At 41.8% G+C, this 24,165-nt stretch overlaps 1 protein-coding gene across 6 annotated transcripts in view; it reads left to right on the plus strand.

Moving 5' to 3' along the window:
- The window catches only part of KLHL12 (kelch like family member 12), a 43,903-nt gene that overhangs the window by 10,430 nt on the left and 9,308 nt on the right, over window positions 1–24,165 (plus strand). For 3 of the 6 annotated variants that reach the window (XM_068265499.1, XM_068265500.1, XM_068265501.1), the window contains exons 3-7: window positions 8,160–8,377; window positions 8,482–8,631; window positions 8,726–8,840; window positions 10,572–10,678; window positions 15,305–15,500. In XM_068265499.1, the coding sequence (XP_068121600.1) occupies window positions 8,160–8,377; window positions 8,482–8,631; window positions 8,726–8,840; window positions 10,572–10,678; window positions 15,305–15,500 (786 nt within the window). Of the gene's footprint in view, window positions 1–1,908; window positions 2,126–5,853; window positions 6,008–8,159; window positions 8,378–8,481; window positions 8,632–8,725; window positions 8,841–10,571; window positions 10,679–15,304; window positions 15,501–24,165 lie in introns of all 6 variants that reach the window. The other 3 variants (XM_068265497.1, XM_068265498.1, XM_068265502.1) reach the window with 3 other exon arrangements.

Raw genomic sequence — 24,165 nt, forward strand, 5'->3', positions numbered from 1 at the left:
GATTAATATTCTTAAAGAAAACCTGAACTAAAAATTAAAAGTCAAAATAAACATACACAAGTCATACTTACCTCCTGTGTAGTCTACTCTTCAATCTATTTTTCCTCTCCTGCGTCCTGTTTGTCCACTGTGTTCAATGGAATTCTCCGTCCTCCATTTTGAAAATAGCCATTACCCACAACAGCTTTCTGGTCAGCACACCGTTAAACTGTAACATCGCACACTTGAGCCATAGGGAAACATGGACACATCAGTTCTCCTCTCAGCTGTAACTGACAGCGACTGATATATAACTGACAGCAACTGATATATTTCAGTTCTGACAAAATGTTGTCAGAACTGGAATGGATCACTGTAAGAAGAAAATGGTGAGCTTCTGAGAGGAACTGATGGCAAGGTAACTATGTAATGTTCATTTGAAGTTACCTCATGTGTTTATTTTAAATAATTTTACTCAGTACAGGTTCTCTTTAAGTAAAAAAGGAAATTATCTATCAGGTGTGCATAATTATTAGGCAACTTCCTTTCCTTTGGCAAAATGGGTCAAAAGAAGGACTTGACAGGCTCAGAAAAGTCAAAAATAGTGAGATATCTTGCAGAGGGATGCAGCACTCTTAAAATTGCAAAGCTTCTGAAGCGTGATCATCGAACAATCAAACGTTTCATTCAAAATACTCAACAGGGTCCCCAGAAGCGTGTGGAAAAACCAAGGAGCAAAATAACTGTCCATGAACTGAGAAAAGTCAAGCGTGCAGCTGCCAAGATACCACTTGCCACCAGTTTGGCCATATTTCAGAGCTGCAACATCACTGGAGTGCCCAAAAGCACAAGGTGTGCAATACTCAGAGACATGGCCAAGGTAAGAAAGGCTGAAAGACGACCACCACTGAACAAGACACACAAGCTGAAACGTCAAGACTGGGCCAAGAAATATCTCAAGAGTGATTTTTCTAAGGTTTTATGGACTGATGAAATGAGTGAGTCTTGATGGGCCAGATGGATGGGCCCGTGGCTGGATTGGTAAAGGGCAGAGAGCTCCAGTCCGACTCAGACGCCAGCAAGGTGGAGGTGGAGTACTGGTTTGGGCTGGTATCATCAAAGATGAGCTTGTGGGGCCTTTTCGGGTTGAGGATGGAGTCAAACTCAACTCCCAGTCCTACTGCCAGTTTCTAGAAGACACCTTCTTCAAGCAGTGGTACAGGAAGAAGTCTGCATCCTTCAAGAAAAACATGATTTTCATGCAGGACAATGCTCCATCACACGCGTCCAAGTACTCCACAGCGTGACTGGCAAGAAAGGGTATAAAAGAAGAAAAACTAATGACATTGCCTCCTTGTTCACCTGATCTGAACCCCATTGAGAACCTGTGGTCCATCATAAAATGTGAGATTTACAAGGAGGGAAAACAGTACACCTCTCTGAACAGTGTCTGGGAGGCTGTGGTTGCTGCTGCACGCAATGTTGATGGTGAACAGATCAAAACACTGACAGAATCCATGGATGGCAGGCTTTTGAGTGTCCTTGCAAAGAAAGGTGGCTATATTGGTCACTGATTTGTTTTTGTTTTGTTTTTGAATGTCAGAAATGTATATTTGTGAATGTTGAGATGTTATATTGGTTTCACTGGTAAAAATAAATAATTGAAATGGGTATATATTTGTTTTTTGTTGCCTAATTATGCACAGTAATAGTCACCTGCACACACAGATATCCCCCTAAAATAGCTAAAAACAAACTAAAAACTACTTTCAAAAATATTCAGCTTTGATATTAATGAGTTTTTTGGGTTCATTGAGAACATGGTTGTTGTTCAATAATAAAATTATTCCTCAAAAATACAACTTGCCTAATTCTGCACTCCCTGTATTAATTTTTTTTCCCCATAATTTTCTTGCATACTTTCTAAAGGGATTACTAAGATTTGAAGATGCCTGTTGACATGATGGCACCCAAAGACATTATGACAAACTCCCATGCCAAGTCAATCTTAAACACTATGAATTCTCTACGCAAGAGCCAGACATTATGTGATGTGACCCTCCGTGTAAATATGAAGGATTTCCCAGCTCATCGCATAGTCCTTGCTGCCTGCAGTGACTACTTTTGTGCTATGTTTACCAGTGAGGTTAGTTGACTCGTTCATTAGTATTTGTCACACTATAGATTTTGTGATTCAGATTCAACTTCTATCAGAAATATTAAGCCGCACCGTTACTGATGGCATTGAAATATGACGTATATGATCAACAACATTTTTAAAAATAGGGAGCTGAGAGCTACTGGTGCCTTTAGTAGCCTTTTGAGAGGAGGATTGTGTTTACCGTCGACAGTAAAACCTTGGATTGAAAGTGACTTGGTTTAAGAGCACTTTGCAACACAAGCAAAGTCGTGTGTGTGTGTGTGTGTGTGTGTGTGTGTGTGTGTGTGTGTGTGTGTGTGTGTGTGTGTGTGTGTGTGTGTGTGTGTGTAATTTTGACTTGATATACAAGCAAAAAAAGTATGCATGCGCCATGTCATCACAAGTGAGCTGATACTGTAGTTCTTCTCCCTTAGGCGCTGCAGGATTGTATTTAATCTGAGTGTAGAGACTGTGCAAAGTCACATTTCCATGGAATCCTCAAAAGTAAATGTCATTGGATAAGTTCCTTGTTAAAGCCACACAAAAAAAAGTTTGTGGTGAGCCAACAGATGGCAATGATTCTGTTAGGTATAGTGAAAGCATTGTTTACAATTTAATTTTCTACTACTTCCAGGGCTGTGGAGTCAGTCAGGGCAATTTTTGGGTACCTGGAGTTGAAGTCGGGAGAAAATGCACCGACTCCGACTCCTAATGAATTAAAATAGAAAATATAAAATGTTCTATTTGGCCTGGTGCACACCAGAGGAATTTTTCTGAGCGTTTTGAGTTTTTAAATCTGCTGCTAATGTTATCCTATGTGTCTGTGCACACAGGAGCAATGAGGTTTTGTAAAAAAAAAACCATAGCATTACATTGGGAAGAGCTTTTGAAACCTCTAAAAGCTCTTCCCAATGTAATGCTATGGGGTTTTTTACAAAACCTCATTGCTCCAGTGTGCACAGACACATAGGATAACATTAGCAGCAGATTTAAAAACTCAAAACGCTCAGAAAAACTCCTCTGGTGTGCACCAGGCCTTTCTCAGATAATAGTCATTATAAATAATTGATATACAGTAACAGCTGTGCTTAGTCCACAAAAATGAAATAAACCAATAAAAAAAAAATTACTTGTGCAGCTTCAATAAAGCAGTCTCCGTATTTTTCAATTCAGATATAAATATCTCTGAGAATAGATAGATATAGAGATATATATATATATATATATATATATATATATATATATATATATATATATATATATATATCTCTATCTCTATCTCTATCTCTATCTATCTATCTATATCTATCTATCTATATCTATCTATCTATATCTATCTATCTATATCTATCTATCGTGGCGCTGTATAAAGTGAGAAATGACCATGGGGTACATAATAATACAGACAATAGTGTACACCAATATAAAAGATACATAATTAGTGCCAAAATACAAAAAAAAAAATAGACTTAGAAGGGGGAGAGAGCCCTTCCCTTACGAGCTTACAATTTAAAGGGAAAGGGAGGGGAAACAAGAGGAGAGGTAGTATACAACAAATATATAGATGCAGTGGGTTTTTAGGATACCTAGTTGGAGTGCAATTTGGCCTTAGGAGATATATATATATATATATATATATATATATATATATATATATATATATATATATATATATATATATATATATATATATATATATATATATATATATATATATATATATATATATATATATATATATATATATATATATATATATATTGTAAGAATAAAGCCTGACGTGTAGCTGTGTCACTAATACAGATGGTCAATGAGATGGAAATAATTCTGTGCTGATGCTGGTTTATGCAGATGTATGCACTCCCTTTGCTCATGAAATCAGATAATTTGATATGTTAAATTTGGTTGGTGATTACGAATTAAAGGGTACCTGAGACGGATGAAAAGTTTTATACATACCTGGGGCTTCCTCCAGTCCCCTTCAGGCTACTCAGTCCCTCACTGTCCTCCGCCACCTGGATCTTCTGCTATGAGTCCTGGTAATTCAGCCAGTCAGCGCAGTCCGGCCGCATGCCGCTCCCACAGCCAGGAACATTCTGCACCTGCGCAATAGTGGTGCGCAGGTGTAGTACACTTCCAGCGGCAGAGTGTGTGCATGCGCACTACGCCCGACTGGCTCAAGTACCTGGACCCATAGCAGAAGACCCAGGTGGCTTAGGAGGATAGCGAGGGACTGATTAGCTTGAAGGGGGCTGGAGGAAACCCCATGTTTGTATAAAACTTTAATTTCCTCTATCTCAGGTTTACCTTGTTACACAGTAGTTCTTTACGCTACATATGCATTTCCCACAGAGCTGCAGGGAATCCACTGAGAATGTTGTGCACATTGAACACAGATGTGTTGTCTATCACCTATAAACCTGGTTCAGATTGTACATGAAGAATGTGTAATAGATGAAGAATAGCCTCATTCTTCTGCAGAGTACCTGCACATCACTCTTACATGTACCCACAGTTATATTGCCTAGGGCCTGATCCATATTCAGATTGTGCGTAAAGAATGTGTAATTGAGGAAGAATCCCCTCATTCCCCTGCAGAGTTCCTGCACATCATTCTTACATGTACTCCAATCATCAGGTTTTGTCAGCAATGACTCATCAGGGGCTCAGAGGTGAGAGCTCTTTTTGCTTAAAGGTCCTCCCCTTCCCACACGTGTAGGCTGTCCACTCTCATGGCCTGAGCCTACTGCTGCATTTTTTTTTTTTTAAACGCATGTTTTTCAAGCATTTTTGAAACATGTTTTAGCGCGTTACAACGTATTAAAATGCTTTTCAAAAACACTTGAAAAATGCATGCAACAGTGGGCTCAGGCCTCACTGAAGCATCCACTTTTGAGCCCCTGATGAGTCCTTGCTAATGAAGCATGTTGGGCAGAGCATGGATGCGGAATTGAAAACTGAATACACACATGTGAGGCAGCGTCTGTCTACCCGCACACGTGGACTGTGACTGCGCCGATCGGAGGTGGAGCAGAGGAATGAAGTCAGCCAGTGCCTAACACATGGGGAGAGCCCGTATAAAAACGTTGTACTTTTTCTACGGTGGACTTGCGAATGCAATATTTTATATTTTCAATGAATCTAAATGGTTTTACACTATGAAAGGCTTTTCTCTGAGGTTTGTCAGAATTAAGTGCTCTGACATAGTGAAGAGGATATTGCATGTGGTTGAATCAATCTTCATCCTAGACAGTGTGGTGAAGGACAGCCAGAAGTGTCCTACTGCGTGACTTGCATTATAGGTCTCCCCATCTGGTGAGTTTTCACACATTGGGTGTGATGGTCGTATTCTCCTCTGACTGTTGTGGCATGAAGATCATCTAAATCAAAAATGCCAAGATAAAGTATGGGACTGTATTGTTACAGATTTTGTAATATGTTTTGTATCGCCATCTTTCGAGTAGTGCAGTGTTTTAAATTGAAATGTTGCACATCTAAAATAGTAACATAGTAGTAACCTCATATTTTTAACATTATCAAGTGAACACACAATTAGAAACTATGCGCCCCTCAATAAATACATATTACACATGGGAATATTCAATCTATCCAACCCACAAAGGCCACAAACAGCAACTATACTGTATATGCTCCTTGTTGTAGTAATCAGTTTTATTTTCACCAAATTTAAAGTAGCCTTTTTTTTGTCCACTTCTTCACCCCTACTAAACCAGTTGTCTGAGAAAGGGAAGCCATATGTTGATATCCAGGGACTGACCTCCTCCACCATGGAAATTCTGCTTGATTTTGTGTACACCGAGACTGTTCATGTAACAGTGGAGAATGTGCAGGAGCTTTTGCCAGCAGCATGCCTACTGCAGCTTAAAGGTGAGTGAATCAAACTATTTGACACAAATAGGCATACAGTTATTAGATTAATCTTACTTTTACAAAGTGTACACAGTGTATTAGCCTAGAACTAAACTGTGAATATACTGTATTTTTCGGCATATAAGACGCATTTTTTTCCTCACCCAAAAATGTGGAGAAAAAGTCAATGTGTCTTATATGCTAAATACAGGGAGTCCCCTGTATTTAGCATACAAACGCAGATGCAAACCGCCAACACTGCACAATGTCAGGAACTCCCTGTATTGTCCACATGTCTCTTCTGCTCCCCCCTCCTTGTGTCATCCTCCACTCTCCGTGTATAGTTATAAGCAGTGGAAATACGGCTATCCTAATCCATTGGAGCCCACGGCAATCAGACCTCTTCCACAGGGTTCCGATGGATTAGGTGCTGCTCATACCTATGCACTGGGAGAGGAGGAGGACACAAGGATGGGGAAGGGGGACACATGGGGGGACACAGGAGGACACATGAGGTACAAGGGGAACACAACAATTCATTAATCTAAGTCCCCGTGCGAATGACCGCTGGTATCAATGAGATGCCACGTCATTCACAAAAGCCGATACTCACACGTCCACGCATTATTTCCTGTTTGCATACTAATAGTACGCACAGAAAAGTTATGCACAAGGACATCTTGTGACTAAATAGTAAAATTACACATGCACACACTTTTTTAAATAGACCTATGTAAAAATAAATAAATAAATAAATATATATATATATATATATATATATATATATATATATATATATATATATATATATATATATATATATATATATATATATATATATTACAGAAATAGTTATCTTAGGGATCAAACCTTTTTTTTTTTTTTTAATATGTATGTTAAGAGGGTATATTACTGGTTTAAATTATGGGCTTGTAATTAGTGATGGATGCAAAACTGAAAAAATGCACCTTTATTTCCAAATAAAATATTGGCGCCATACATTGTACTAGGGAAATATTTTAAACGTTGCAACAACCGGGACAAATGGACATTTTTTTTTTTCAGTATTTTTTTTTTTTTTTTTTTGTTCCTTTTACCCGCAGTAGAACGTTTTATTTTAAAACTATATTGGCTGAAAACTGAGCAATATTTTTTTTTCCATTTTGTTTTCTTATATATTTATTTAACCATTTCAACCTGCTGGGATTTTTCACCTTTTGTAACAGGGCAATTTTCACCTCCAATTCATTCGCCAATAACTTTATCACTACTTATCACAATGAATTGATCTATATCTTGTTTTTTTCCACCACCAATTAGGCTTTCTTTGGGTGGTACATTTTGCTAAGAATTATATTTTTCTAAATGCATTTTCACAGGAATATTAAGAAAAAAAATGGAAAAAATCATTATTTCCCAGTTTTCGGCCATTATATTTTTAAAATACATTTTTTTCCCAGAAAGACCGCGGCCTCTGAGAAGCCCTCAGTTTTTCTGCCTGGGACTTAGATCGATGAATGGGAACTATATTCCCATTCATTGATCTCTGGGCTAACGGGGTGCGGCATGGGAGCGCACGCGCCCCGAACGCTCGCGGGAGCTTGCAGCAGCCCAGCAGACAATCACGTCCAGGTGGCAGGAATGGTTAAAATGCATTTTAAAATGTACCACCCAAAGAAAGCATAATAGGTGGCGAAAAATAAACAAGAAATAGATTATTTTAGTGTGATAAGTACTGATAGTTATTGGCAGATGAATGGATGCAGCGCTGAAAATTGCTCAGGTTTTTAAGGGGAAAAACCCTTGGAGGTGAAGGGGTAGATTAAGATTTGTGGTCATAGAGCTGACTTCCAGTGGCATATCAATAGGAGATGCAGAGGTTCCGACCACACCAGGGGCCCACAAGGGTCCCTCCTACTTCTGACCTTTTAGCTTTTCCTTGGTACTTTTGCTGGTAATGATCACCTCGATATATGTGATGAATAGTGCTATCATTATTGAATGGATTCCCTTCTCTGATTGCACCTTTTACCCTGAAGATGTCCTTGGAAGGTTTTACGGTTCCACACCAATAAAGTGCTGGGGCCCCTAATCCTTAACTATGCCACTGCTGACTTCTAAAGAAAACAAATATTTAGTTGTGGTTAACAATTGTTTTGCCTCCCTTTAGGTGTGAAACAGGCTTGTTGTGACTTTCTGGAGTCTCAGCTGGATCCTACCAATTGCTTAGGAATTCGCGACTTTGCAGAGACTCATAACTGCTTAGATCTGATGCAAGCAGCGGAGGTTTACAGTCAGAAACATTTTCCAGAAGTGGTGCAACATGAAGAGTTTATGCTGTTGCAGCAGGAGGAGATGGAGAAGCTCATCAGATGTGATGAGATTCAGGTACAGTGAGTTTTGATCAAACAAGAAGTTGAATTGGTCTCTGGGTGTTAAAACCTCTTCTTAAACTTATAGTTTTAATTAAAGCTGTTGCTGTCATTATGCAGGTAGATTCAGAAGAGCCAGTGTTTGAAGCTGTGATAAACTGGGTGAAGCACAACAAGCAGCACAGGGAGAAATGCCTTCCACAACTTCTTCAGTATGTGCGCATGCCTTTGCTAACCCCACGTTATATCACAGATGTCATAGACACAGAGGTACTTCAAAGAGATCTTGCAAAGTTAATACATTTACTGTTTTGTGTTTGGTGTGTCTCCATTTTTATTTTATTTTGTTAATGGTTTCATGCAGCCTTTGATCCATTGTAGCCTGCAGTGCAGAGACTTGGTGGATGAAGCTAAGAAATTTCACCTTCGGCCAGAGTTACGGAGTCAGATGCAGGGTCCAAGGACACGCATGCGTTTAGGTATGTGTAATAATCCACACGACAGAATTTGCTATCACGGTATATACTACAAAGAGACTAGTAAATGGGTAAAGTTCTTAAAGGGAACCATAGATGTACATCAAAAAGATTTTATACATACCTGAGGCTTCCTCCAGCCCCATAAGCTCTGATCGATCCCACGCCGCCATCCTCCGCTGCCCGCATCTATGAGAACCGGGACCCCGCTCTGCCATCAGTCTGAGCCAGTCTAAGCGTAAGAGACGTGCGCTGTTTGCATATCTCTGCAGCAGCCACTGGAGAGATACGTAGAGGGCATACTTCTCCTGCGTAGCTGGCTCCGATGACGTCAATGGCGGGACCCGGTTCTCATAGATGCAGGCAGCGGAGGACGGCGGTGTGGGATCGTTCAGAGCGTATGGGGCTGGAGGAAGCCCCAGGTATGTATAACATCTTTTTCATGTCTCCATCTCTGGTTCCCTTTAACCCTCCTGGCGGTCTATTAGAAACCGCCAGGGGGCAGCGCAGCACAATTTTTTTAATTTAAATCCTGTAGCGAGCCTAGGGCTCGCTACATGATGGCCGCTGTACAGCGGCATCCCCCCCCCCCCCCACCCGCTTCGATCGCCTCCGGCGATCTTTGATCAGGAAATCCCGTTCAAAGAACGGGATTTCCTGAAGGGCTTAGCCCGTCGCCATGGCGACGGGGCGGGATGACGTCACCGACGTCATGGACGTCGTGATGTCTAAGGGAGTCCCGATCCACCCCTCAGCGCTGCCTGGCACTGATTGGCCAGGCAGCGCATGGGGACTGGGGGGGGGCTGCACGGTGCGGCGATTCAGCGCGGAGCGGCGGCGATCGGAATGCACTTGCAGCTAGCAAAGTGCTAGCTGCGTGTTGCAAAAAAAAAAAGTAAGCAAATCAGCCCAGCAGGGCCTGAGAAATCCTCCTGCGCGGCATAGCCCGAGCTCAGCTCGGGCCTACTGCCAGAAAGGTTAAAGGAAACCTGAAGTGAGAAGTACATAGTGGCTGCCATATTTATTCTCTTTTAAACAATACCAGTAGCTTGGCAGTCCTGTTGATTTCTTTGGCTGCTGTAGTATCCGAATCACACTAGAAACAAGCATACAGCTAATATAGTCAGATCTGACAATAATGTCAGAAACACCTGATCTGCTGCATGCTTGTTCAGGTTCTATGGCTAAACGTATAAGAGGCAGATTATCAGCAGGATAGCCAGGCAACCAGCATTGTTTTAAAAGGAAATATATATGGCTGCCTCCATATACCTCTCACTTCAGATTCCCTTAATCGCTGAACAAGACACTGGGCAGTATCTGTGCAAAGACTGCATGGGCCATATCCTACAGCAGCAGAGTGATGCAACAGTAATCCCTACCTTGAAGGAAAGCTTTTTAAAAAAAAAAATGTTTACACCTTTTTTTACACCTTTACTTATTGTATTTAATATTTTTGGAAGTAAACAATTGCAAAGATCATGTGGTCTGAAGAGGGGCATTGCCCTATATTGTTTGCGTCCAGCTAGTTTAGCTCAAACATACTTTACTAATGATCTTAAGTGGAGTTAGAAGATAATCTCTCTGTTTAAAATATTACAGCCTGTTTTGTGTTATGCACTTTCTGAGGTCTGTAGAAATAATACCTTGTGTATATTCCTGAATTTTTAGTGCTTTGTCCTTATGTGTATATGTGTTGATGGAGTTGTGGGTTTTTTTTCTTTCCTTTTGTAGGCGCTAATGAGGTTTTGCTGGTCATTGGTGGGTTTGGTAGCCAGCAATCTCCAATAGATGTGGTGGAGAAATACGACCCTAAAACTCAAGAGTGGAGCTTCCTTCCAGTGAGTTCAAGCTTTGCTGGTTTGTATGTCATGCCTAAATATTGGAGTAATACATTCAGAGATGGATTGAGATATAATGGGGCCCTAGGTACGGTAGTAGATTTGGGCCCCCCTTGTGGTCCTTTTGATAAGCTGAAGTGGAGAGAGGTCCGAGAAGGTGGCAGGTGGGTCCCTTGACACCCACTAAGCTCCAGGCACCTGCCTAGGTTGCCTGGTGAATGATCTTGCTCTGAATACATTTAGGCCTCGTTCACATTAGATGCTTTGCTGTCTGTATTTCGGCAACACGTGTGTAGGCAGATATGCACGAACATGAGGTGCGTAGACTGCACTGTCTAATGTTCACATTACATGTGTTGCTTAGCCATGCGATGTGCGAACGCACTGCTGCATGCATTTTTTTGCCAAAACACACGGCTGACCCATTCACATCAGCCACGCAACGCATGGAAATGCAGATGGTGTGCGATCGTATGTGTTGCATTCCTATCGCACGTCATGACGTGAATGAGGCCTTAGTGATTGTGTTTACATAAAGGGTTTTTCTCCAGCCGTCATACAGGACAACTGGAGGATATCCGGATCCACTTAGTTCATCTAAGTTTCTGTCTGGAGACACCCGAAGAGGATAGCTCACCCTTCATTTTGTTTGTTTGGGTTTTTTTTTCCCCCGAGACTTCACCTGCCATTGAAGCTAAAATGTGACCGGTGCTTGTGGCGGCGAGAGGGTATGAGTTCAGCAGGACTCTTACTTTAGTTGGCCGCTGGCACCTGTAAAGGATCCCTGGCATTTACTTGGAGGCTGCTTAGGAATCCTCGCTGTCTGCTGCCACGAGGTGTGGCATCCGGGTTCAATGCAATTAGTGGATATGGCATTGCCAGATGAGTAATTTGAGTACAGCATTGTGCCACTGTAGCTGAACTTTGGCTACCTAATTTGAGCAGCTTAACGGCCCCTATAAGTAGCAGCTTTACAGCCACTCAGGTAAATTGCAGCTTAACAGCCCCTATAAGTAGTAGCTGTACCAGCAGTCGGGTAAAGTGTGGCTTTACAGCTGCTGTAGCCGCTGTATTTAGGCCACTTGGGGAAATTTTTCCCACTCGGGTAGGAAACGTGGGTTAGTGTTAGGTATATGCAGGGGGAAGGTTAGTGTTAGGTGAGGGCTAGTGAAATAGGGGAGGGCTAGTAAAAAAAAAATAGGTTACAGTGGGGAATAGTTGTATTTTGGTAAAATTACCGATCTTCTACTATCGGCATTTCCTCTGACTCAATAAATTAGAAAATTGTGCCAAAGTCAAATTAGCAGATCTACAAATACTAAAACAATTTGACCAAAGTCCTCAAAAAGTCAATTACAATGATTCACCCATTGTTGGGATTGCTGCGGGTAGTCCAATAGAATTCAATTATTACTGCTGCGCTCACCACACCTGAAAGACATATATAGAACTCCACATAGGGTGATAACGTTCAAACTGTCAATATTTTCCAGCACACCAACACAGTGCCTTTGTGAATTGAGTGCCGCTTCCCTGTGGGCCCACGTCCCCTCTCCTTATATGCTCACCAGATACGAGCCACCTCAGCTTCCAGGTGGATCTTAAACTTTAGTCATATACACTTTGAAATCTTGATCCTGCAATAATGGACAATCTTGACATAGGGTAATACTGTTCAGGTATGTACACAGTAGCCAACAATATACCTCTGTGCTTATAGTGCCCTCACTCCGTGTATGTGATATTCCCAATCACTGCACACCAATCTGCTCACCAGATACAGCCCACCTTTAGCTGTAGGTGGAAATTGCGCTTAATGATGCCTTACGAACAGATTCATAAGGCATTGGAGAGCATCTTATGTGATATGCTGAAAACTAATCTGGACGCGTAAGTGCAAATCTGTGCGCCCAGAAGCAAGCTGTACCAGTTTTACACCATGTATATTTTTTATGTGTTTTATTGAGATTTTTATCGCATTAAAAAGGAGCCTCAAGAATGGTTAAAGGGGAACTTCAGCCTAAACAAACATACTGTCATTAAGTTACATTAGTTATGTTAATTAGAATAGATAGGTAATATAATCTCTTACCCACCCCGTTTTAAAAGAACAGGCAAATGTTTGTGATTCATGGGGGCTGCCATCTTTGTCATGGGGGCAGCCATCTTTTTGGTTGAAAGGAGGTGACAGCAGAAGACACAGTTCCAACTGTCCTGTGTCCTGATCACCCCTCCCAGCTGCATGTGCTAGGCTTCAAATGTCAAATTCAAAATGTAAAAAAAAAAAAAAAAATTTGCACCAGAACAGCAGAACGAGAACAACATCAGAAATCCCATCATGCTTTGCACAGCATTAGGGGAAAAATGCCCGGGCAGTTTTTTTCTGTGCAGCTAAAAATGAGGCTTGTATAAGAGAAAAAAAAGTTCTGATGCTGTGAAACCGTTAAAGAAACACCAAGCTTTTTCAGTTCTGCAGAGTCAATTTTTAGTCTGGAGGTTCACTTTAAGAACTTGGATAAAAGTGGATGAATCTGTTTGTAAGGCATCATTAAGCGCAATTTCCACCTACAGCTAAAGGTGGGCTGTATCTGGTGAGCAGATTGGTGTGCAGTGATTGGGAATATCACATACACGGAGTGAGGGCACTATAAGCACAGAGGGATATTGTTGGTTACTGCGTATATACCTGAACAGTATTACCCTATGTTGAGATTGTCCATTATTGCAGGATCAAGATTTCAATCTCGACATAGGGTAATACTGTTCAGGTATATACGCAGTAACCAACAATATCCCTCTGTGCTTATAGTGCCCTCACTCCGTGTATGTGATATTCCCAATCACTGCACACCAATCTGCTCACCAGATACAGCCCACCTTTAGCTGTAGGTGGAAATTCCACTTAATGATGCCTTACAAACAGATTCCTCCACTTTTATCCAAGTTCTTAACCTCTCTTGAGGCTCCTTTTTAATCCGATAAAAATCTCAATAAAACACATAAAAAATATACATGGTGTAAAACTGGTACAGCTTGCTTCTGGGCGCACATAGATTTGCACTTACGCGTCCAGATTAGTTTTCAGCATATCACATAAGATGCTCTCCAATGCCTTATGAATCTGTTCGTAAGGCATCATTAAGTGCAATTTCCACCTACAGCTAAAGGTGGGCTGTATCTGGTGAGCAGATTGGTGTGCAGTGATTGGGAATATCACATACACGGAGTGAGGGCACTATAAGCACAGAGGTATATTGTTGGCTACTGTGTACATACCTGAACAGTATTACCCTATGTCAAGATTGTCCATTATTGCAGGATCAAGATTTCAAAGAAGTGTATATATGACTAATGTTTAAGATCCACCTGGAAGCTGAGGTGGCTCGTATCTGGTGAGCATATAAGGAGAGGGGACGTGGGCCCACAGGGAAGCAGCACTCATTTCACCACTCACAAAGGCACTGTGGTGGTGTGCTGGAGCACATTGACAGTTTGAATGTTCTCACCCTATGTGGAGTTCTATATATGTCTTTCAGGTGTGGTGAGCGCAGCAGTAATATTTGAATTATATTTCCTCTGACTCATTTTACCAAGCGCCCCTTTTAGATGTACGCTGCCTAGCCTATTAAATGCTTCCTAAAATTGGTGGAAAAGTTGAGCAAACTCTGGCAGGGGGTTGCCCTAATGCACTCATACAAATAAATCTGAATACCTATATCTATGGCTGTTAAATATTCTTTATATTTAACCACTTAATGCCATCCATTAAGTGATTAAAATGGGTATGTGTATGCACTCCAGCAAAATGGATAAAACATTAAACATCATATTTGCACTAATAGAACGTTCTTAAACGTCCATTATGCATCAAGAGGTTAATGTATATTATGTAGCTGTACTTTTATTATTGCACAGCCTGGTTGCAGTTTACCAGTGCCCTTATTTTTTTCAGAGTAGTTACTGGTACTTGAGAAATAAAAGTATAAACAATCTCATGCATTGCACAGCATACGTATTTAAGTTTAGTTAGTCTGGTTAGAGTTCCAAATGTGCAAACTTCTGATTCTATGATTCTGTGTACCTTCTAGACTAGAATGTATTTTAAGAAGGTCTCAAACTTTCTCATGTTTTTAATACTATAGGAAAATCGAACTGAGCTAAATACAGATCAATAAGGCCTCTTTTCCACGAGCAGTGTGTGCTGTGTGCTCAGCAAGCAGTTACCAGGCAGCAGTGAGCAGTTACCAGGCAGCAGTGAGCAGTTACCAGGCAGCAGCGAGCAGCTGTGAGAGTCTGAGAGGCATTTCACTGCTTATCAACTGCCCGTGAAAAAGAGGCCTAAACCAAATAAATTGTTGCATATGGTCTTTCAAGAAGAAAAGGAATTCAATTTACATTTTATTAGTAAATTGAGTATTGCAATGTAGCAGGGTTGGACAAATGAATATAGAGTTCTGGAGCGATTCCCAGAGCATATAGCAATTTCTTAGGATCCCAGTTGATGACAAACAGAGAAAACCTAAAAAGTTAGGCACCAGTTGTAATTTTTAAGGTGCATTCACTACCTTGTTTTGTCCAGCCCTGCATTGTAGAGAAAGATAATTGTTCCACTTTTGTAATTTGCAGAGTATAACCCGTAAACGCCGTTATGTTGCCACAGTATCCCTTGGGGACCGTGTCTATGTAATAGGAGGTTATGATGGGCGTTCCCGACTTAGTTCAGTGGAGTGTCTGGATTACACATCTGAAGAAGATGGTGTTTGGTACTCAGTAGCTCCAATGAATGTAAGAAGAGGACTGGCAGGAGCGACCACTTTAGGAGGTTAGAAATACATTTCAAGTACTAGGAAATTAAAATATGAAACCTTTAACATATTACATGTATATTGTCATTGTAAATAATGTTGATGGCTGCATCAGTCTTCATTTGTATTCCATATCAGAGGCATCATGTGGCTGTTTAAAGCACATCTGAGATGACTAAATAAATTACATACTTACCTCAGTAGTTGGAAGCTTATGGATAGTCCAGAGGCCACCAGGATCCTTGTATAGCACAACCAGCCCAGGGTCCCTTTTCATCTTCTGGCTGTGCTCCAGCTACGGACAATCGCATCTGGACTGGGCATGTGTGAGTAAGATCCGCACATTCCCAGTAGAAGTAAGGCACTTGTGAAAAGCATTTTTTTCCTTCTGGCATGAACACTTTGTTCTACGGGGCATGTGCAGACCTTACTTGCGCATGCCCAGACTGGGTGCGCTAGTCCACAGGTGTGCTCACAGTCAGAAGAAACCTATTGGATTGGCGCCAGTCCAATATGTATAGAGGGACCATACGCTGGACTGGTGGGCCTCAGGAGAGAGGATCTGGAATGCTCTGGACCATCCGAAGGCTTCCCACTGCTGAATTAAATATGTAGCTTGTTTTTGGTTTTTCCTGCTTCATGTGCAGTTAAAAGCACTTATGACTCCTTTTTAACTAAACATGATATTTACATGACAAAGTGTATCAGGAACATGAGTAGATTGTTTGAAGGGGAAGGCTTTTAATACACCTGGGATTAAACAGAGTGCCTGATTAGAGCTCTGACACTACTGATGCCCGCCCCACAAAATGCAGCTTTACATACCCACTTTTTATGACTTTACATGAAATCAGTGCATTGCAGGATATCCAGTAGGCTCGACACTCCAGATCTCACTGTGATGCATTGGGGCCACTGGCCCATCATCCGCCTCAGGCAAGAACCGTCTAGCGTATGTACAAAGTATTTACCTCTGGTATCATATCACATTGGGTGCTTTTCTCCATTCATCCTTTTCCAATCCTATGTCCAGCATAGACCTTTTCCAGCATAGGCGACTGTGGCACACAGTCCGAAAAAGGACAGATGGCTGCCACTAGGGGGGCGGTGTTGTCCGCTAAAATCCAGCAGACGGCCTCTGTAGATATAAGTGTTGGACTGAGTCTGACACTTTAGTAGCCGCCAATCCCATCATGTGCCGCTGTGCCATATAATTTAGATATTATTATGTGGATTTGGGCACTAGTGCGAAGAGATAGGGAACCTCGGATCTCTGCTGCTGCAGCACTCGTTAGATGACCCCCAACAAGCAAGTGCTGGGGTTGGACGTGGGTGATCCAAAAATTTGATTGGAAAAGGTTAAAACTGCCTGTGATAATGCACCACAGCTACAGGATTTGTAAGAGAAAGGGTATTCAGTTGAAGCTAATTTTTATTGCATACACTTTGGCTTTTTATAGCAGAATTATGTCCCTATATACCAAGACGATCGATCCTACTCTGATTGGAAATCATTTGTATCAATTCCTACTACACACTGTACACTCAATCTTTAAAGAACAAGCGACACCCATGCTAACCTAGAAATAAAAAAAAAACATATATAAGTAGATAAATACTACTTTTACTTACATAACAGATGTGTAATAGATAGCGGAGATGCCGCCGCAGCGGTGAGTGGCATGGCGGCTGTCTCCGCGCCTCAGCCGGCGGCCTCTGCCGCGCAGTTACATGGTGGAGTTTTGCCTGGTCCTTCAGTTGCACATAGACTGAGGGCTACGCGCGTGTGCGCCGGGACCTTTATGCGAATAGAAGGGGAGTCAGCTGATCGGCCGGTCAGCTGACTCCAGCAGTGCTCCTGATTGGCTGAGTGTCTGGGGCGGCGCTGTGGGGCGCTCTCAGTATATATAGGACCTGCCTGTCAGTAGCTCCTCATCTGCTGTTGCAAATGCTACGTGTTCGCACTCAGACCTTAGTCAGATCCCAAAGTGTGATAGAACCAGCAGGAGCTGGGGATCCACACTTAGTCAGATTATGTTGATAGTTTAACGTACTAATTGAATTGTATTATTTGTTATGACCTTCTGCTAGCCTTGACTACTCTTCTGCTTACTGATTCTGTGCTTCTGCGCTTCTGCCTATCTGATCCTGTTGCCGACTCAGCCTGAACACTACTCTGATTTAGCCTTCTGTCTTTGTACCGTATCTGTCCGTTTGTTGCCGAATCTGCCTGTCTGACCCTCCCGCCCTCACCAGTGAGCCTAGCCTCTGGTGAGGAATTCTCTGTACAGCTTAATCACCTGCCCCTCAGGTGACCAGTAGCTGCAGTACAGTCTTAATCACCTGCTCCTCAGGTGACTATTCACTACGGTACTGTCCTCATCACCTGCTCCTCGGGTGATTAGGAGCTGCAGTACAGTCTTGATCTCCTGCCTCTCAGCTGATCACCTGCTGCAGTGCAGTCTGAATCACCAGCTCCACGGGTGTTCAGTACACCTTGTATTACTGTTGCACCAAACACCTATCTTTACATCTGGTTGTCCTGTGTCTCGTTATACTCGCATTATTGGTGATTCTGCAGATCACCACATAATCAGGTATAGCATCTGTATTATTGGTGATACTGCAGATCACCAATAATCAGAAAATCTGTTCTTGCTGACACCAATCGTTACAAGATGTATTGTGCTATCCACGTGATGATTCCTGTGAATTTTATAAAGGAAAAGCAGAAAATCCTATTCTAGGCAGTGGCCATCTTGTCAATCTTGTCAAGCTAATTCTGACATCATATCCTACCTGACGCCTTGCTTGTAAACACAAGTGATCAGAGGGTGTTTCTGATAAGCAGCTAGGTAGGGAAATAAATGGAAGAGGAGGAATATATTATAGATAAAAAGAACTCCCAGCATTCAACTGTTTGGCACTAGGGCCAGTGCTCCTAAAGTATAAAGTAAAGTATACTCCAAACCATAACAGCAGAAAAAGTTTTGCAAGTTTTGAATGCAGGATTAGCATCTTTATCACTTAATACACACAGACCAGTTGCCGTTGACATTTGATTTTTATGGTGACAATACCGCTTTAAGATTCCCAACGACTCTGAGCAAAGTACTGCGATTGCTTGACTTCCCCTCGCGCCCGTCGTGTGCCATTGCACGTACCCGCCAGCTGGAAGAGGGATCATGGAATGCTCGTTGTAAGGGACACATCGCTGGATCCATTTTCCTCCATCAGGTGGTGAGTATTCAGCTTAAAGGTACCCATACATTCTTCAGGCATATTTCATAACTGGTTCGGAACCATGAAGAAGATACTTTGTTTCAAAAGCTTGCAAGAAATGTTATACAGTTAGCCATTAAAGGTATCACCTAAACAACTTTTGTTGTTTGCCTTTGGATTCTCTCCATGACTTCCGTACCACACACAACTGAAGTACTTACATATAGAAAGAATCATATCATCCTCTTAGTATTCAAGGAAAATGTGTGTTAGTTGTGATCATATCGTAGGTATCTCAAACTCTGCCTGTGTGCTGACTTTTTTTTACCTTAACAAGCTGACTGACAGTAATTTTAGTTTTTCTTGCTGAGCAGTAGTATGATGAGGAGAAGAGGTGGTTACACACAGACATGAGAATGTTTCACTGCCTTAAATGTCCTGCTCAGTTCAGACGCTTCCTTTTCCCGTTCCTCCTGCAGCCTACTAGTGGTTAGTTTGTGGCTGTGATATTTCTCCGCAGAGTAATTTAGAAATCCTTTTGAGGCATGCAAAAGTGCAGACAAGCAGACTGCATGGTTAAAGTGCGCTGCCTGGCACTATATAAAGGATGGTGGATGGCTGGAATTCAGGGACACTACTTCTGTTTTTTTTTTTTTTTTTTTTTTTTTTTTTTTTAGCCCCTTCTTGTTTTAAAGAGATTGTATAGTTTTTGTTTATTTTCAGTGTTAAAGGTGCATACACCTACTGTGTATGCGTACTGTTGGCCACAGATATTTGGATTCTATCTTTTGGGTGACCATTTGGGACCAAGTGCTGTTTATATGTGTCCTTAGCATAGTGCCTGTTGCTATGGCGGGGGAAGGAGGGACGACACACTGTGCATGACAGAGAGGTTTCTGGGAGTAGGGGTATGGTGGAGAAAAATGTATTTGGGGGCCAATCGGGGTACTTGTCAATAAAGATCTCCAGGCAGTGATGATAGGGGAGGTGTTTGTCACGGTGCTCATGTACCGTATACTCTAAATACAGCTGAGATGGTCCTTAATGGATGCCTTGGCTGAGCGTAATCTAGCTAACATATGTAGCCAGCTTTACAGTCACAAGTTTCTATATTTTAAACTAGTTGACCATGAAAAGTTTGAAAAAATTATTTTCAATCTTTTGCTTTAAAGCTACTGTACGTACAGACTTGAGGTGGCCACTAACAATCCAATTTCTAGCGGAAAATGGTTCGATCGATCAGAAATTCTGGTTGGAAGTGAAATTGTTCACTACACCATCAACTAACCAATCTTTGCTTCCTATCTAGCACAACCAACAAAAAAATCCAAATTTTGGTTAAAAAAAAATCCAATCGGACAACTGTTTTTATAACCGTTCGTAATTTATTGTGCCCATCAACGGAGATTATTTACAACCAATCCGATCAGGATCTCTGATCGCTCAAACATTTTTCGCTAGTAATTGGACTGTTAGTGGCCACCTTTAGGCTAAATGTCCCTCCAGATGATCATTCTTGATCATTTTAAGCGATAGTTTAGTGTGCATAGACACATTATTCCATCATATGCTATGCAGCATATTCTGTCCTGTGAGAAGGTAAGGGCAAGCAGTTCACTGTGAGCACAATAAACAGCATTGTTCCTGGATTCTCTGGATTGACCAATTGCTTAAGAGGAGGCCACCAACGTTGGGGGACATATGTGCTTGCTAGATTTTCACCCAATATTATCATAAATGAAGTGATCACATTACACAGACAGACGTGGGTATCCCTGGAAACACGCACCTCTCTTCCTTTGACACATCCAAGTAGTGGAATGTCCACTCCCTTGACTTCATTATGGTGAGGCTCTGTTCATTATTTATTTTATCACCTCTTAGGAGTGGCATTGTTGGCTCCCTCATGTCTTGCTCTACGTTTTCTCATATATATCTTACATTTCTCAATCCAATTCAACACCATCAGTTTGGGTTGTTTTTGGTCAGATTATTATAATATATTAATGGTTGTCTGTATATTTGTTTTTAGCTGTACACTGTATTTATAAGGTCTGAAGAAGGGTTATCTAGCCCGAAACAAGCCGATGTCGCCTAAACAAAAAAACAAGCCTTGTAACATTTCAAGCTCTAATGGGCATAAGCTGCTTATTATAGTTTATTGGATGTTTATCGATATTGAAGAGTATGATTGTATATTTTTGCACTTTTTTGTATAATAAAGAGAAGAGGATATTTTTGCAGTTGGTTTCTGGAGCCAGTCCTTTGCATATCTTTGTAATTCATCATGTGACCTCTATTTGATAGGGTCAGCAGTGCTTTGGGGTCATCTAGGCTACCCCCACCTTATCCAGATGTCAACATCAGTTCTCCTGCTTGATTATCTGCTTGTCTCATCTACCATTCACCTCAAATAAAAGGCAGTCGAGCCACCATAGCATAAAACCATATAATGAAATGTAGTAAGTTTAAAAATTCACACTCACATGTAACAGCAGTAACATAGTACACAGGTTTAAAGGGCTCTACCCCACCTGTCTGGCTAGGGACAGTGCTGCATGTTGGTCCTGTTCCAAGTTCCACCCTTCACCACTGAGAACCATTGTATCCATGCCTTCCACTCTACTAGTTTTGTTGCTCATGCTCCTGAAGAGTCGTGGGAGCAGCAAAACTAGTAGATCGGAGGGCATGGACACGGCGGTTGTCAGTGGTGAAGGGTAGAATTTGGACCAGGACCAAGCAGGCGACCATCATTCGGGGGAGAGCCTGTTAAAACTGGGCCCTATGTTACTGCTGTGACATGTGAGTGTGAAATTTTAACTTAAAGGGGCACTATGGCTAAATTATGTTTATATTATCATTTAATATAAAATATGTGCAATTATAGCAATGTGTAAGACTTGTATTATGGCTGAATAAAACTCTGTTTCAATATTGCTTTACCCTAAATCAGTGCTGGAGTCCCGTCGCCAGAGAAAGCTAAGCAACGCTGAACCAGCACATTCCATTCTGCAGGAGGAGGCTGCCTTATCAGTCGTTTCATCTGAAGTTGTAATCTCCCCCTTTGATGTATGGGAGAGGTTTCACCCAACGTCTAACTGCACATTAGTGCTGTTACAGCTCCTCTGATCTGCCGTACGTATCAGGACAATGACGTATGGCTCTAATGAAAAAAATGCTCCCCGCTGAGGCCCCCCTTCAGAGAAGCTGGCACAGGCAGGGTCACCACTTGTTGTCAGTTGCCATGGAGACCAGCTTCTCTTCTTATGCACAGGATTCCAGCGTCTTGATTCAGCACACGCAAGTGCTGTGTAGCCAGTGTCCTGCGTGTGTCTCTGAAGGGGGGCCTCAGCGGGGAACATGGTTTTTCATTAGAGCCATACGTCATTGTCCTGAGACGTATGGCAGATCAGAGGAGCTGTAACAGCACTAATGTGCAGTTAGACGTTGGGTGAAACCTCTCCCATACATCAAAGGGGGAGATTACAACTTCAGATGAAAGGACTGATAAGGCAGCCTCCTCCTGCAGAATGGAATGTGCTGGTTCAGCGTTGCTTAGCTTTCTCTGGCGACGGGACTCCAGCACTGATTTAGGGTAAAGCAATATTGAAACAGTTTTATTCAGCCATAATACAAGTCTTACACATTGCTATAATTGCACATATTTTATATTAAATGATAATATAAACATAATTTAGCCATAGTGCCCCTTTAATTGTATTATACTATTTTACACTATGGTGACTTGACTGTCTTTTATTTGAGGTGAATTGGTACGAGGCGTAATCAAGCAGGAGAAATTATAGTGATATCTGTATAAGGCAGAGGGGGGAGGGTAGATGACCCTAAATCGCTGCTGACCCTATATAATAAAGGATCTATCTACTATTTTCTACTGGGTGAGATGGTGGTTTCACACTAAGGCCTAAAGGACTTCACCTTCTAAAGTTATCTTTCAGTTAGTGTGCCACATAGGCTTTTTTACTTCAAAGCTGTGATATAGTTGACTCATGGACTTTTAATGCGCTATACTTTTGTTTTATTTGCATATTGTGGTATTTTATATAGCATAGTGCCACTCTTGTTTGTGTTTTTTGATACCGTTTGTTGTATGTCAGTGCAATACTGAGTGATATACTTTTCTTTCTTTTTTTTTTTTTTTATATGTAGTTGTCAGTAGGTTTTGTTAGTCTGATGACTCTGAACTTCTGTCTCTTAGGCTATGGACCCGTACATCTCCTCGTGGTGGTTTCCCAAGGTTTCCATTTTCTTTTTAAAAGTACTCCCTTGCATAGACAAAGTTGCTGGCTGGCCTTTCTACCTACCCACGAACACAGTATTCTGGGAGTTGGAGTGCTTTTTAAAAGAATAAAGTAAACCATAAAAAATAATCCCCTATGCAGAGATGTACTGGTCCAAAATCTGTAAGAAAGAAGCTCAGAGCCATCAGATTTAGGAATACTGTAAGTGACAGCTACATGGTAAAAAAGTCATTCACAATGTATCAACTCTGTAAAAATGTAGGTCCTGTGATATGTAGGTAATCTGGGATCAAGTTCACACAGTTTAGGTAGCGGCACTGTTCAAACCAATAGCTTTATTTGCAACACCAAGACAGGTGTCCGCAAAATGTCGAACAGAAAACAAAATGCATCTTCACTCAGCAAACAAAACTGTGTACTTCACTTTGAAAATTAAATAATAATAGTCCAGCTTCTCTGCAGCAACTGAACTTTAAAGTCTTTGCAAAATACAGTCCACTTACTGACACACCTCGGGGTTTTCTTTAGCAGGGCTACCTTCCCTGTATGTAGCTCTGGGAAGTCCGGCCAGGAGCTTTGCACACAACCTGACACAGCTCATCTCCCCAGCTCAGCAACAAACCTGCTCAGGAAATCCCTTCCTCTTCATTTCCAGAGTTCAGTCAAACATAAAGCCCCACCTGCAGGTGAGGTTAACCCAGGCATGAGCAAACTCGGCCCTCCAGCTGTTACGGAACTACAAGTCCCACAATGCATTTTCCTTTATGAGTCATGACTGTGGCTGTCAGACTCCTGCAATGCATTGTGGGACTTGTAGTTCCTTAACAGCTGGAGGGCCAAGTTTGCCCATGCCTGGGTTAACCTCTCGTATGCCAGTCAGTTGACTGGGGATAGCCTCGGCTAAACAACTTTCCCTTCCATTCCAGAGTCCGGGCCCTGAGCAACTGAAGGAAATGCAACCCTGAAGTTTAAACTATCCTGTAGGGCTGCACGATTAATCATTTTAAAATCGAAATGGCGATGTGGGGCACGACAATTACGTGATCGTGAAAGCGGCAATTTTTTTTTTTGACGCGTATGTTTTTCCGCATCCTGCCGTAACCCGCTGCCAGACGTGTATAATTATAGCGCAACTCACCTTCCTACTTCCAGCCTCTTCCTACTTCCTCTCCCAGGCGTCGTCAGTCGTGTTGGTAAC

The sequence above is a fragment of the Hyperolius riggenbachi genome, chromosome 2, assembly GCF_040937935.1.
Source record: "Hyperolius riggenbachi isolate aHypRig1 chromosome 2, aHypRig1.pri, whole genome shotgun sequence".
NCBI lineage: Eukaryota > Metazoa > Chordata > Amphibia > Anura > Hyperoliidae > Hyperolius > Hyperolius riggenbachi.